This window comes from Seriola aureovittata, chromosome 21 (assembly GCF_021018895.1).
Source record: "Seriola aureovittata isolate HTS-2021-v1 ecotype China chromosome 21, ASM2101889v1, whole genome shotgun sequence".
In the NCBI taxonomy this organism is placed as follows: domain Eukaryota; kingdom Metazoa; phylum Chordata; class Actinopteri; order Carangiformes; family Carangidae; genus Seriola; species Seriola aureovittata.
The window spans coordinates 12,825,571-12,839,098 of record NC_079384.1 but is presented as its reverse complement, the minus strand read 5'-3'; the positions used below and the strand labels follow the sequence as shown (position 1 = coordinate 12,839,098).

Genomic DNA, 13,528 nt, shown 5'->3' with positions numbered 1-13,528 from the left:
TGCAAAGAAAAACTGATTTAAGTTTTCAACAATAGCCTTTTCACACTGGACTGAGTTGGTGCATTGAGCGCAGCTTAGCATGCCGCCCTGTTTTGTTTCCCTCTTTAAATAAATAATCCTTGTAAGGGGGGGGGGAGTGTGCCAAAGCCCCGCTCAGTATTCACACCATGCCCTGGGAGAGCCCAGCAAGGTGCAGGCCTGTGGCCAGGATCTTGGGCTTTTGACTCTCCTCAACCGCCGGCCAAGACCAAGCCGCTGTGAAACACCAGAGGCACGCCGGTCTGGCTCCTCCATTTGTTTGCCCTATTACGGCCTCTCCCCGTGGTGCAAAATAAGCCCTTTTAATGGACATGGAGACCTTTAAATAGACTTGATCACAGTGTGTATCATTTTAGGCATAACAGCATTAGCAGCGATCCTGTTTCACTCTCACCGTTGTCATCACAGAAAATAGGTCCTGGCTATCATCCCTTTCTCCGGGAAAAGGAGGCAGATAAGGCCCCTCGTTGTGTTCCCTCCAAATACATCACAGCTTCACTTCACAGATAAGAGGATAATGAAGGCACAGACAGCCTAATGAATCCTGGATATCATTTCTCAGCACAGCCTGATAAAGTTACGGCTCTCAAACTGTTGGAGAAAACAATGTCTTCTGACATGTTATGAGCACCAGTACGGTCACTGTGTGGATTGCAGTCATTCCATAATTTTGTTCACAGCTGGAGATGTAATTACTCTCACTTGTTTTGTTTGTGCACTTGCACAAGAATCTTTTTTATTGACTTGTTGCATGTGTGTAGGGAGCCTGCTGTGTCTGATAGTTACACCGTCGATTCAGAGGCGATTATAGAAATGATTGTTGAAACAAACTTACATGCATTTATGACCTACTGCTGTGTGCTTTTCCAAAGAAACAAATTGGGGAATCTATCCATTTATATAGATTTTTTTTTTTTATGATTGAAAATCAGACAAAACATTCAATAATACAAATAAAGGTGAATATTAGATGAATAACTTTAGCAGTGCAAACACTCAGCAGTTTAATCATTTATTATTTCTTACATGCTTCAACCTTTTTGAATAAAAGAAAATGAAGTTTAAAATTGGCTTATATATTAGAGCTGCAAGAAACAACTATTATCATTATCAAAAACTGTAGATTATTTTCTTGCTGTCTTGAGATTTTTTTGATTTGTCTGAGCAACAGTCCAGAAAGATATTCAATTTATAATATCAAAGAGAAAAGCTGCAAACCAGAAGCATGAAATATTTGGCATTTCTGCTTGAAAAATCACTTAAAAAAGGATGAGTTGATTATCGACATTCTGGCAGGACAGAGAATCAGCTACAGCAGCAGCAAACGTCTCAGCTCACTGCGCTGCAGAGCACAGAGGTTCATGAGATCCTTTGTTCCCGCTGCCATCAGACTATACAAGAACTCAGCCAAAGGATGTGGAGTAATTTATTATTATTGTTTATTTATTATTAACTGTTAATGGACACATGAACTTCCCCTAGGGGATAAATAAAGTATCTATCTATCTATCAAAATAGTTGTAGTTTAAACTAAAATGCTGTTTTGTAAAACATGTTTGGTTAAAATCTGTTAACAGTGACCCTTCTGTATATTCAACAACACACACATCAAATGCAAAGCAAAAGAGGGAGAAAAACATATAAATGTGTGCATGTGCGTTTTGTTTTGTCTGCGGCTGTGTTTTTATTTGAACCACTGTGGGTGTGTTTTGCAGGAGAAGCCAGCGCGTCCACCATGTGGGATAACAACGCCTGGGTGTATTTCTATGACAACACCACAGAGGGAGAGCCTCCCTTCCTTATCCAGGACTTTGTTCACGCCCTGCAGCCTGATGCCCGCTTCATCGTTATGCTCAGGGACCCAGTTGAAAGGTGGGAGTGATCCGTTTCACTGCCCTAAAAAAAAAAAAACAACCTGTAACGATACAGATCCAGCTCTGACACGCACACCGCCGCCTTTGTGCCTCCATCATGACTGTTTATAGTGCAGATACAGACAGATACCTTCCCTTGTTTATAGGCAACAAAAGACCTGTGGTCACAGAAGATGTGCTGCCTTTTACTCAGTCTGGTTGTCACATAAGTCTCATTATGACGCCTTTATCAGACGCGTGGAGAGCTTACTGCTGAACGCCTGCGAGGCATTCTCTTTAAACTGGGGATTACTTTATGCTGTTAATGTTGATTTTTACTTAAGAGAATGTCTGAGCATGCTCTCTGTAATTGCCTTTGTCTGTCAAATCACAGCCTGTGCAACCTTTCCCTACAGCAGCTCTAAGGGAAATGAATTTTTATAACGCGGGACTTGTTTACAACCTAGGCATCTCTTCAGTGCAGACACCGTCTACCTTTATATGGTTCATGGGTTTCTGGTGTTCCTTTTATATACAGGCTGACATCAATAAGATAACACTTGCAAAATAGTTTGGCCTTTGGTTTATTACATGAGGCACCAGACACATTTACTGAATCATTAGAGCTGAGATTAGCAGTCGAATAAAGAAAACTTCACCAAGATCTGAGTTTACTGCCAATACATAAGGCTCATTATTTTCAGGATAAAAATATATATATATATATTTATATATTTATACATATATCATGTTTGTTTGTTTTTTTACTCTGAGTGACTCGAGTTGTATAATCAGCAGCTGACTTGTGCTTTCTCCCATTTTTTTTTTTCCTTATTTACTTTGTACTACTGGAAGCATTTTCTTAGCTGTCAACATTGCAGCCGCGTCTTGTTTAAAGTAGTGATCACTGCTTGTGTTGCTGCACAAAAAACTTTTTTTTTATGATGCAAAATATGGGTAAAAAATAAAACCTGTTTAAACCTGTCCGCTTCTTTTAAAAACCAGCATATGTCTAAGAACCAAAAACTCAATTAGCCTTACAGTCTGCACATCCAACAAAAGGTGAAATTTCATTGTCTGCCTCATGTTCAAATTTGTTTACAGAGTGTCTCTTTTGTTGTCTTGCAGGCTTTACTCTGACTACCTTTACTTTGGTATTGCCAATAAGTCTGCGGAGGATTTCCACGAGAAGGTGTCAGAATCGCTGCAGTTATTCGAGGGGTGCCTTACGGAGTACACAATGCGCTCCTGTGTGTACAACACTACTGTCAACAATGCCATGCCAGTGAGTCTACGCTCCCTCCTGCTTTAGTCTCGTAGCCCTGCTAAACAACAAAAAAAGAAAGGCATTTAGTGAACAGCCAATTAGCTGGTGGGAACAAAGAAATATAAAAAGGAGTAAAAAAGACAGATGGAGTGAAATCCTCACTTCATTAGCACATGCTAAAGCTTGCAGGACCGACTTCATGAAAGGGATTGGCGACTCTGTTGAATTGCTGAGGAGTGCAGCGTCTACAGCCTCTCTTTGTACCAGAAAACCTAGTTTACCAGCATCCTCCTTACTCACAAAACAGACTTAGTCTTAGTGTCAGCCAGTGCAGGGCCCCAGTGTTGGGCCCCTGGCCAGCTTTTCCCACAGTGCCTTGAGGCAGACTGGCTGAGAGGGGGAGGAGGAGGAATCCGGCCCGTCCTCTTTTGGCTCCCCCTCCAAGCTGCCTTGTATTCCGAGGTCCTCCTCTCCAACTGCCACTGACAAGCTATATGGCCTTGTGGGAGCGTGCTTGCTCTCTGCCGCTGGCCTAATTGTCCATCCACTAATATCTCCTCAGAGTTATTAGACCATTTGAAAAGCATTACAGCTGTTCTTACAGCAGTCTTGTCATGCCTGTGGCTCCTTGATAAAAGTTTTAGAGCTCAGATTAGAGTCCAGAGAGAAAAGATGAATAAACACCAGCATGAGAAGATGATTGACCTTCACTAAATTGATTTAACAAAGGAAGAGTTACTTGGCTTTCATTTGCTCTGAAAGTCCTTTTAATTTTGCTAAAGGGGCAAAAGGACACAGATAATTTCTTTGCCAGTTACAAGGTGTTTTGTTTACGCCTACTCTTCATCAATGAACTGTCACAAGGGAATCTAAAAATCCATTTCAACAGCAATTAAGCTACCTGCAAATCCTCTGGTTTTTTTGGCAGCAACTCCGGATTATTTTTAATGAATTGTATTATTGGTCAATCTACAAAAATGTCAAATAATAGATGAATTTGCCCATAATAACCTCCCCAAGCTGACAAACAGTCCTAAATTCATAATATATAAAACATTTGACAAACTACAGCCAGCGAATGTTTTGCTTGAAAATGTATGATTAAAGGATCACAATAACCGAGTGAAACAAAAATAACATCATGTGGGGGTATTAAAGTGCATATCTGGTCCACTGGTAGGTAGTCATGCAGAATTTTGCTCATATCTATCAACTACTCACACCACATGACATCAGCACATGTTCTTATGCCCACATGGTAGCTAGCATTACCCAGCTGAAAACATGGGGGTGAGATGAAAGAGAACGCTGGTGGAATTCCCTCCCTCCATCTCTCCTTCCCTCCCCCTGTTCATCTACTTAAAGAAGTTTAACCATGCATGCACCTACCACCATGTCCCTCAGCATAGGGGGAAGTTTCTTGATTGCCTCTCATTGATTCTTTTGTTTCGTGTCCTCAGGTCAGATTGCAAGTCGGCCTGTACATTGTGTACTTAATGGACTGGCTGACCGTCTTCAGCAGGGAACAGATTCTGGTACTGAGGTTGGAAGACCATGCCTCTAATAGGAAATACACAATGCACAAAGTCTTTGATTTCCTTAACCTGGGTGAGTGACCAACACATCCCAACATGTGACCTTGACTGCACTCATTCCCTGTGAGGGAATCTGATTAACATTAAACAACAGATCTGTAAAGAAAACTAGGAATATGTAATGTTAAATACATACCACGGACAGTAGGGATTTATTGATCTAAAAGCTTGTGTATGAAAATCTATAGTGAGATAGACAGATTTGAGAAGTTGAAATCTCAGTTGCTTTGCATTGCATTTCTACTTTCAAATGGAAAATAGAACCATGTCTTTTTTCTTCATTTGTGTTGACTAGTGCAAGTACTGCATTAGAAAATTCTGCTGATTCTTAAGTGTTAAGTTGTGTACAGCCTGCTAGCTTAGAAAAGAAAGTTACACTTCCTTCACATACAGTTCTGCACTTACTAACACTTTCCAAACTTTCAGTATCAAAAGGTGCCAGCCTTTCCTTTGGGTATACTTGAATTGATTGCTGTTAGTAACAGGCCAGTGTATATGTGCAAGAGTCAAATACAGTTTTTTTTTTTTTCCCTGTCTGCCCCTTGGTTCTGTCTCACTGATTCATCCCACAGTTTAATTGCCCCAAAGCTCAGACTTAGCTCTTCAAAGGGCTGCCGAGGTGCGATCACCTCCCAAAGCATCAAATCTTCTGCTCAGAGCACTGCTGAGACATGGTGACATTTCAGTGTCTTTTGCTGTATTTTCTTCCATTTGTTTAGTGCTTGTGGAAAAATCTGAAGTGACCAAGAAAGAAGGGATGTGAAAGAAGTGTTTGTATGTGTTTTACAGGGCCACTGACAAAGGAAATAGAGTCAGATATCACAAGAAGTCCAGCATCAAACACCAGGAGGCCAGCTGACAAAAACCTGGGACCCATGCTGCCCATCACTAAAGAGATCCTGCGGGATTTTTACACGCCGTTCAACGAGAAATTGGCCAAAGTGCTCCGGAATGACTCCTTCCTGTGGGAGAATAACTCTAAACTCTGAACAATCCACCTCCCTTTTACTTCAGTTAAAAAAAGAAGAAAAAAAACCACTGATGTGTCAGCCAGCCCCTTCATTTGAGTTTCATCTCTCTCAAGTGCCCATGTTAAAAATCAATGGTTTTTTATTTAAATTATTTTTTAAGTTATAAAAGCAGAGATGAATCAAAGATAGAAAATAGCACAAGAGAGTGTGGTGATTTTGTGTGTGTGTTTGAGTGAGAGAGAGTGAGTAAATACAAGAGAGAAAGAGTTGTTGGCAGGTCTTGATCGTTTTTCTTTTTGTGAACAGGTGTATAAAATTAAATAGTGAATTCAAAGATATGAAAACAGAGTCCTGTGTTCTAATTTGAAGCTTGGTTTGATTAATCAGATAGTCTGCCTCACAGAACTAAAGAAATGAGACCTCATGGTTTTCATTCTTTTTATCTGACACAACATATACCCAAGCAGACTTACATATAGTGAAAAACTGAACAGCACAGTCTGTGAGCAGATCACAAGTGACCATTGAAACGCCACCACCCTCTACTGGGAAATACATGTAGTTGCAATCCTAAAGTTGCCTCAGTTGCTGCTGCAATAACATAACAAATGCTAAAAATAAAAATATCAAAATGGGATAAATGCTTTCTTCGAATGCAGACTTCAGTCAGAGAAGTACTGTATAAACATATTAAAAACTGTTACTGTAGATTAAGGGAAAACTGATTCATTTTTTTTGTTTTTTTTATTGAAGTTGAGTGAGTCAGTTTTCTGAAAGGGAGGCATGTAATTACTCTGATATAGTCTTCATAATAATTTCCTCTCTTCTACTGAAAGTTTGTCACGGACACGGAATAATTAACAACTAGTAACAAGCTTAATTAAAAGGTTTGTCATTGGATTTGAGACTATTAAAGCTGGTAAATTAATTCAAAGACGACTGAACATCTTAGAGACTCAGCTGCATGGATGAGAGATAAGTAAGTACAAACAGACAGCAACTCCATGTGTTTAAAAACACATGTCAAACACAACTGAACAATTTCTATTTAGGACACACAATACAGTGTGCTGTGCTGAAGTTGGAATATACCCATTCTCTACACCAGAGGGCAGACAATACTTAAGAATATACAGCTGCAACAATAGTAAAATAAGGACATTTTTCAAGCTTCAGCAACATCCAGATGATCTGGTGTATTTTAAAAACAAAAAAGGTGCCTCAATTTTAAACAAGAAATAGGAGAGGAGAAATAAAAAAAAAAAACACCTGTTAGCAGTCTCTTTTCTGGCAGCCCCTAAGAACTTCTTTCCCAAACTACACATCAAGACAAACTGACCCAAATACCACAGATGAACCCTCTTTCATAATTAAGTGGAAACCTGCAATTACAGAGATTTATTGAACAGCATGAGCCATTCTTTGTGTTGCCGTTTTCAAAAAAGGGAATATAGCTCTTTCACTGTACGGTCTCAAAAATGCCAGCGGCTTTGACTACGTCCTCCTCACTGAAAAAAAGACAATCTGACTGGAGAAAAAAAAGTGACTGCAAATCATTTGCATATTTTGTTTGGAGTTGGGACGGTCCATCTGGCTGGCTGAAGAGGTTCCGTTTTGATGAGAGCCTCCGACCAACTTCAATTTCCTCGGAATTCACAAATATTATCAAAGCTTCTTTCATCCAAGTCTTTGCTGTCTCAGAATACATTGACTGACAGGAAACTGGACAAATACTACTGCTGCAGAAAACTCCAGAGACTTTTTGAAAAAAACACATTAAGCCAAAGATCCCATTATTTCCTATTTCTCTGCATTGCCTCTATGTTGAATTTTAGCCTCAGTATGCCAAAAATATAACTTGTTGTCATGGCAAATGACAGTGTTTTTTCAGATGCTGGCGGTATTCTCGCCGTCTGTTGGACATTGAGTCAACCAGTTCACGTGGAACAGATTTGATATGGTAATACAGAGTTGATATTTGGCATCTAGACTCTGACCTCATCATTTCCCACAAGGATAAACCAAGCTTATCATAGCAGCGACTGTGGAGTGATGATAATAGACGTCACGCCTAGGGAACTTAGTCTCAGAGCCTACAGGTGGATAATGTGGTGGAGGTGGAGCTTATGAAATGCTACAGCAGTAGCAGCATGTGTGTGCAGTGTACAGAGGACTGTGCACCATAGCAGGGTAAAGAGGACTTCAGACTATGAGGGATTAGAGCCTACAATCGGGGGAGCGCCTCAATTGTGCAGACTGGGCACCAGCCTCAGTGCCACTGTCACCCAACAAAAAAACCCCAATCAAACCACCTACTGAACTGAAATGAATATATCTAAATGCAGCAATCCATCTCATCTGCAGCAGATGATGACTCATTTATTCTTACATGGAAATTGACTTTAATTAAATGATAAAACAGCAGCTCAGCAGATTAAATTATGACATGACTAGTAAAGCAAATTGTCACATTTGCTTTGAGTTTAAGTACTTATCTAATGCTTGGCTGTGTATGAAGTGTGTGTAGAAAATGTGAATATGACCACCAATGTGAGACAAAATGGTATGTTTAGTTTCCATGGGGCCAATACAAAGGGGAAATAATTATATATATGGACTGTTCAAGACAGTAGTTATGTTTACATCACTAAAGCCAATACACATTATCATCTACTACAGTGTGCCAATAGAAACCAACAACCAAGTGATAAATGTGCAGCAAAACATCAACACACCAACATCAGTATTCATCACCATGAAAACAACAGCACAACATTACAATGCATGTGCCAAACAGCAATCAAAACACCACAGGTTCAGCCAAAACAACTACCCTAATTAATTCATAATTAACAGCCTAGAAATGAAAATACTTCACATGGGTATGACAGAAATTTAAAAGCACTAATAAGCAGCTAGGAGAGGACAAACAGCCGGAAAGAAAATGCTAGAGATGGCAGTAAAACAACCAGCAGTGTTAGCAGCCTAGCTTACTTTTGAGGCTAATGACGCACGAAAACACCAAATGAACACAGCAAAGAAATTCAAAACATTAAAGACTATGGTCGTGTTAGCATAAACTTACCTTGCTGAAGAGCAGAAGTGATTGCGTCATCTCTGCAACGGGAAATCCTTCCAAAATAAAGTGGAGTTTGGATCCGAGAGCTATCTAGTAGCTGGTGGCACCAATGCTTGAAAAGGTGAATCCAGACATGGCGGCGGCGGCAGCAGCAGCGAGAGGGACAAAAACAATTAAATCTCCCACATATCCGCCCTGAAGAGACGTATCGGACTGTTTGCAGGCTAGCATGCTCACAAAACATTATATGAGCGTAGCTGTTTTTTTTTTTTTAGCTGTTTGTAGCAGAGTTCGCTAAAGAGCTGTGCATCGACCTCGATGATTGACTTTCATCAGAAGTACCGGAGCCCCGGTTTAAATAGACCGCTTCACTGAGAAAGGTACGTTCGATATATTTTGCTCGAAGTGGAGTTTGTCACATGTGTGTGTAGCTGCAGTTCTCTGCCTGAGTAAGCTACTAACACTTCAACATACAGTTTACTTTTATCAGGCTCAGTAGGATCCAGAAATGCCAGAGCTTTGATACAAAATAATTAAACATACATATAACAGTAAACGGAGTGTTTTTTTAAACCAATTATCTGCAAGGAAATGATCTCTATGGAAGCCCAGAGGCCATACTTTCAACTATTTTTTTAATGTCATTATCTGGACATCACGAGTTAATTATTTCGTTATCTCGAGATAATGAAGCTCGTTTTCTTGTGATAACGGGTTAATTTATTTCATTATCCCGGGAAAACAAAAAGGCGATTTCTGGAGATAACAAGATAATTATCAGTTTTCTCCAGATCATGGGATAATTATGCAGAACTTGAAAATTAATGTCTGTTTCATTTGAACAAGATCACATTTCTGTCACTGTTGGGAAGGAATCATAACTTAAAAGTAAGTAAAGGCATAAATGTGTAGTTTTGTTTGCTGTAGTTATGGGTACACATTGATCTGACATTTTCATCTTGAATCTGTTACAGCTGTCAAGATGGCACACATGATCTTTGGTAAACATTAAGTAATAAAAAAAAAGAACCTTTTTATTTTCTCATGATAACAGATTATCTTGTTATGTTGAGACAACAAACGTTTTTTCTCAAGATAAGGAGATAAATGAATCCATTATCATGAGAAAACAAGCTTTGTTATCCTGGGATAACAAAATAATTAACCTGTAATCTTGAGATAACGGCATCATAAAAATAACTGCAAGTGCAGCCTTTATCAGTTCCCGGAATTTTTTAGTGAGTGGACAAAAACGAAATACCCTCGTTTTTGGACACTGTGCAGTTATGCAAGGATTATTGGCTTTTATCTGATCACTTCGCTCAAATCTTATTCTCCGTGCAATAAAAAGTTTACAGTGCCCAGCTGTTTTAGGAGATTACTTTGCCTTTTTTAGAAGTGAAACGATATATTTGTGACCTGTTTTTAAAGACGTATGTCTTTAGTAGGAACCAAGAAGCTTGTGTCTGAGTGCCACAGACAGGCTGGTTGGAAAGTTTTGAAAGTCTAAAAGATTGTTGGTTTTGGTATTTTCCTCCGATTTTTTGACCGAATGGAGTATATGAGATAAACCAACCTTATTCTTTTAGGGGCAGAAAAGCAGAAATTACTCATTTCAAGACCAAAGGGTTCCCCAGTGGTCCAGGTCAGAATCATCATGAGCCCATGAAAAGGTTTGAGGAGCTTTCAGAAGTTATATAATGACGTTATATAATGTATTTTAATACAGGTAGGAATAATATTGAATTCACACAACTCTAAGCTGCGGCCACCCCCTTTCTGAATAAGAGGAGTCTGCTCTGTCGTCCTTGTTGCTGTGTGGCTCCTCTTTGTTTGAAATAGGAGAAGACCTCATGTTTAGATGCCAGCAGCATGACGATGGAGTCCCTGAACCTGTATCAAGGAGTCAGGGCGTTTCAGGTCACATTTATGGGATTCACAACAGGATGTTGGACGTGGTCGAGAGGAACTTTCTCTCAAGGTCCATTTCTCCTCTGTCGGTTTGGATAAGCTCTGAAGCAAGGGCTTTAGCATAGGGAGTTCTTTCTCCAATGTCTTTTCCCTCTTCATCAAGTCAGCTCAACTCCTCTGCTCTTCCTCCTCGTTGCACTTTAGCCCCCTGTCAAATTAATTTTTAATGAAATTCCGTTGTGGCATGCGACTTCTTAATGAGAGGGACTCTTTTTTTTTTTTACCGGTCTCTCAAGTTTAAGACCTTTGACCATCACAGTCAGGGTAGAATATGCTGTCCAGACCACCAACAAAGTGACAATTACTACAGCTCCAGCTCATAACTGTCTCATGATCCTTTCAAATGAGCTGACTCAAATTGAAAAATCCTCCTTTGAATAACAGCTCTGTGTCTCACTGTTGTCAGTGATTAATGGAGGGTTTCTTGAGATAACAAGAAAGAAGGATCCGAATAAACAAGTTTATGCAACAAACATTTGCAATCCATCATGCTGATTGAGTGCTCTGATAGTTTGCCAGTTATATTTGAAGAGGCTGTGTGAGGCCCAGTCTTGCCCACTGATGATGGAGCAAGCCAGGAATGCAGGAAACAAACAAATCTCTATACAAACTATAGTCTCTATTGGGTGAGATTCGTCACTTATGTTATAGTGGTTATTCTCTATTACATTACACACAGTAATCCAAAAGTAAGCAGAGGATATTAAATGGAAAGGTCCTGCAAGTCCTATTCAGTTGTCTTTCCCAGCATTTGTGGGTTATTAAGGGTTCAGCCCAAAACATCTGTTTATGATATACAGTGCTATGCTGTTTTATCTCTTTTGGACACATATTGTAGACATAGAAATGGTCCCTGGCAAAGCTACTGATTACTGATTGCCCTGCTTAGCAAAGCTGAGACGCTATCGTGATGGCATGGTCAGACAGCTTGCAGTTATTTTTATGTTTTCGGGCAGTGAGTTTTCCCCTGTTCTTGTAAAGATTGTTGGCCAGGATAATTTGTTTTTTGGTGTGGTATCTCTATAGAAATGTCTTAAATCTCAAGAACTCCTTTTGATCCATGTCGGTATCTTAATTATTTAACAGTTCTGTTTAATGCTGGCAGCTCTCCATATGGCTGAATGAATCGATTCAGCTATTTTTACCAAATCCTTAACAAACGGAGGATGTGCTAAAACCAGATGTTTTCCTTTTGTTCTTTCTCTCCTCCCAGGCCTTTTGTGCCCTAGTAGTTTTGTCATTGTTCAGCAAGGTTCAGTAGATCCAGGGTCATTGCTCTGCATTAGCTCTCACCTCAGACTCCAGCCAAGCATTTCACAACAAGGACAGTACAGAATTGTAATGTGCTTACATCTGTGCCTGGGCGGACCATCCTCTCAAAGCAGCAAAAACTGCCAGATGTACTTCAGGGTGCCCGTAGAACGCGGGACCACTGCTTGACTGTGAATTTTCCTGCACACAGCTGTGCTACCAAATCCGTGATGACACATTGGGGAAATCCTTGGTGTTTTAGAGATTGATAACTTTCTCATTTTGTCAGCAGCGTGCCAGACTCATAGATAATGATTAGTACTTCCCCTGAGACAATACAGGAGAAGTAAAAAAAAAAAAAAATAGTACAGCATAAAAACAACTTGGCAGTAAGGAACGCACAACAGCTTAATGTTGTATCAATCTTTATTACATTTTAATATGCAGATATACAAATGAATGGTTCAATCATGATTCACTTGACATTCAAATTACAAACTGTCACTGTTATTAGATGTGAACATCTGGCCTGTTTCAGTCACATCCAGCTGGAACCTGTCCCAGCCGCGGTGAATGTGGACAAAGAATTAGAAACACAGGTGTTCAGGAAGGGAGCATTTTTAGTGAGGAAACTGAGGGCGGATTTGTTGAAAAGCTTTGGGATCCGGGCCATAGTATGGTCAAACTGACAGTGTTACTGGGTCTAAGTGTGTGATAAATAGAAGAAGAGCCTTTTCATCACTCAGGGGTCTCAAAACAGGAGACATTTTCAACAACCTCTCCAAACCACAAATTGTCCACAGTTGTACTGTGACAAATGTAATAGTTTCTGCAGGAATCATAAAATAATGTTATGACTTGACAGAGCGAAATGCACAGGTAGGAAACCATAGAGGTAGTTTGCAGCAAGTGCAAAACACAGATGTCTCTTTTGGCCTGAATAAAAAGCTTACTGTGCACTTTGACAAGTTGTTATTCACATACCAGTGAAAACATTTGCTTTAAAAAAAATGTAACTTTTACAGATCTTTAGACGTGAAACCCTCATTTACTGATTTATTTGGCCACCGGGGGTTACTGACGCAAGCGTTAACTGCAAGACTGACATATTATCACCTCTTATGTTGACGTGGCAAACTTGTAGCTTAATTACACATCCATTAGCAATAATTTAGAGTCGTGTTTCTGGCCAGAAGAACCCTAAGTCCAATATTCACTCTGATTTTATCTCCGTTTTGCTCTTCGCCAACTCCTGAGGGAAGATCCGGCTCCTTGGCTGTTAAATGCTCCACTGTGTTCACCAGCTAGTTGCTAACTTTGCCCGTCTCCCACTTGGTGCTGCGCAGGTAGTGTACATTGGGGTTTTAGTCCCTTTTTAGTGAAAACAGCTGCAACTAGAAACAATGCTGACAAGAGCAGTGGGAGTGAATCAAAACAGCGTTACATAAAGACGGTTAAAAGATGCTGCAATGCTCCACAGAGCTGACAGGAACTGTACATTT

At 39.9% G+C, this 13,528-nt stretch overlaps 1 protein-coding gene across 1 annotated transcript in view; it reads left to right on the top strand.

The window, feature by feature from the left end:
• chst15 (carbohydrate (N-acetylgalactosamine 4-sulfate 6-O) sulfotransferase 15) overlaps window positions 1-6,059 on the top strand; it is a 33,165-nt gene extending 27,106 nt beyond the window's left edge. The window contains exons 5-8 of the mRNA XM_056366490.1: window positions 1,755-1,911; window positions 3,021-3,177; window positions 4,620-4,767; window positions 5,544-6,059. Coding sequence (XP_056222465.1) covers window positions 1,755-1,911; window positions 3,021-3,177; window positions 4,620-4,767; window positions 5,544-5,743 — 662 coding nt within the window. The 3' untranslated portion in view covers window positions 5,744-6,059. The remainder of the gene's footprint in view (window positions 1-1,754; window positions 1,912-3,020; window positions 3,178-4,619; window positions 4,768-5,543) is intronic.
• The last annotated feature ends 7,469 nt before the right edge of the window (window positions 6,060-13,528 follow it).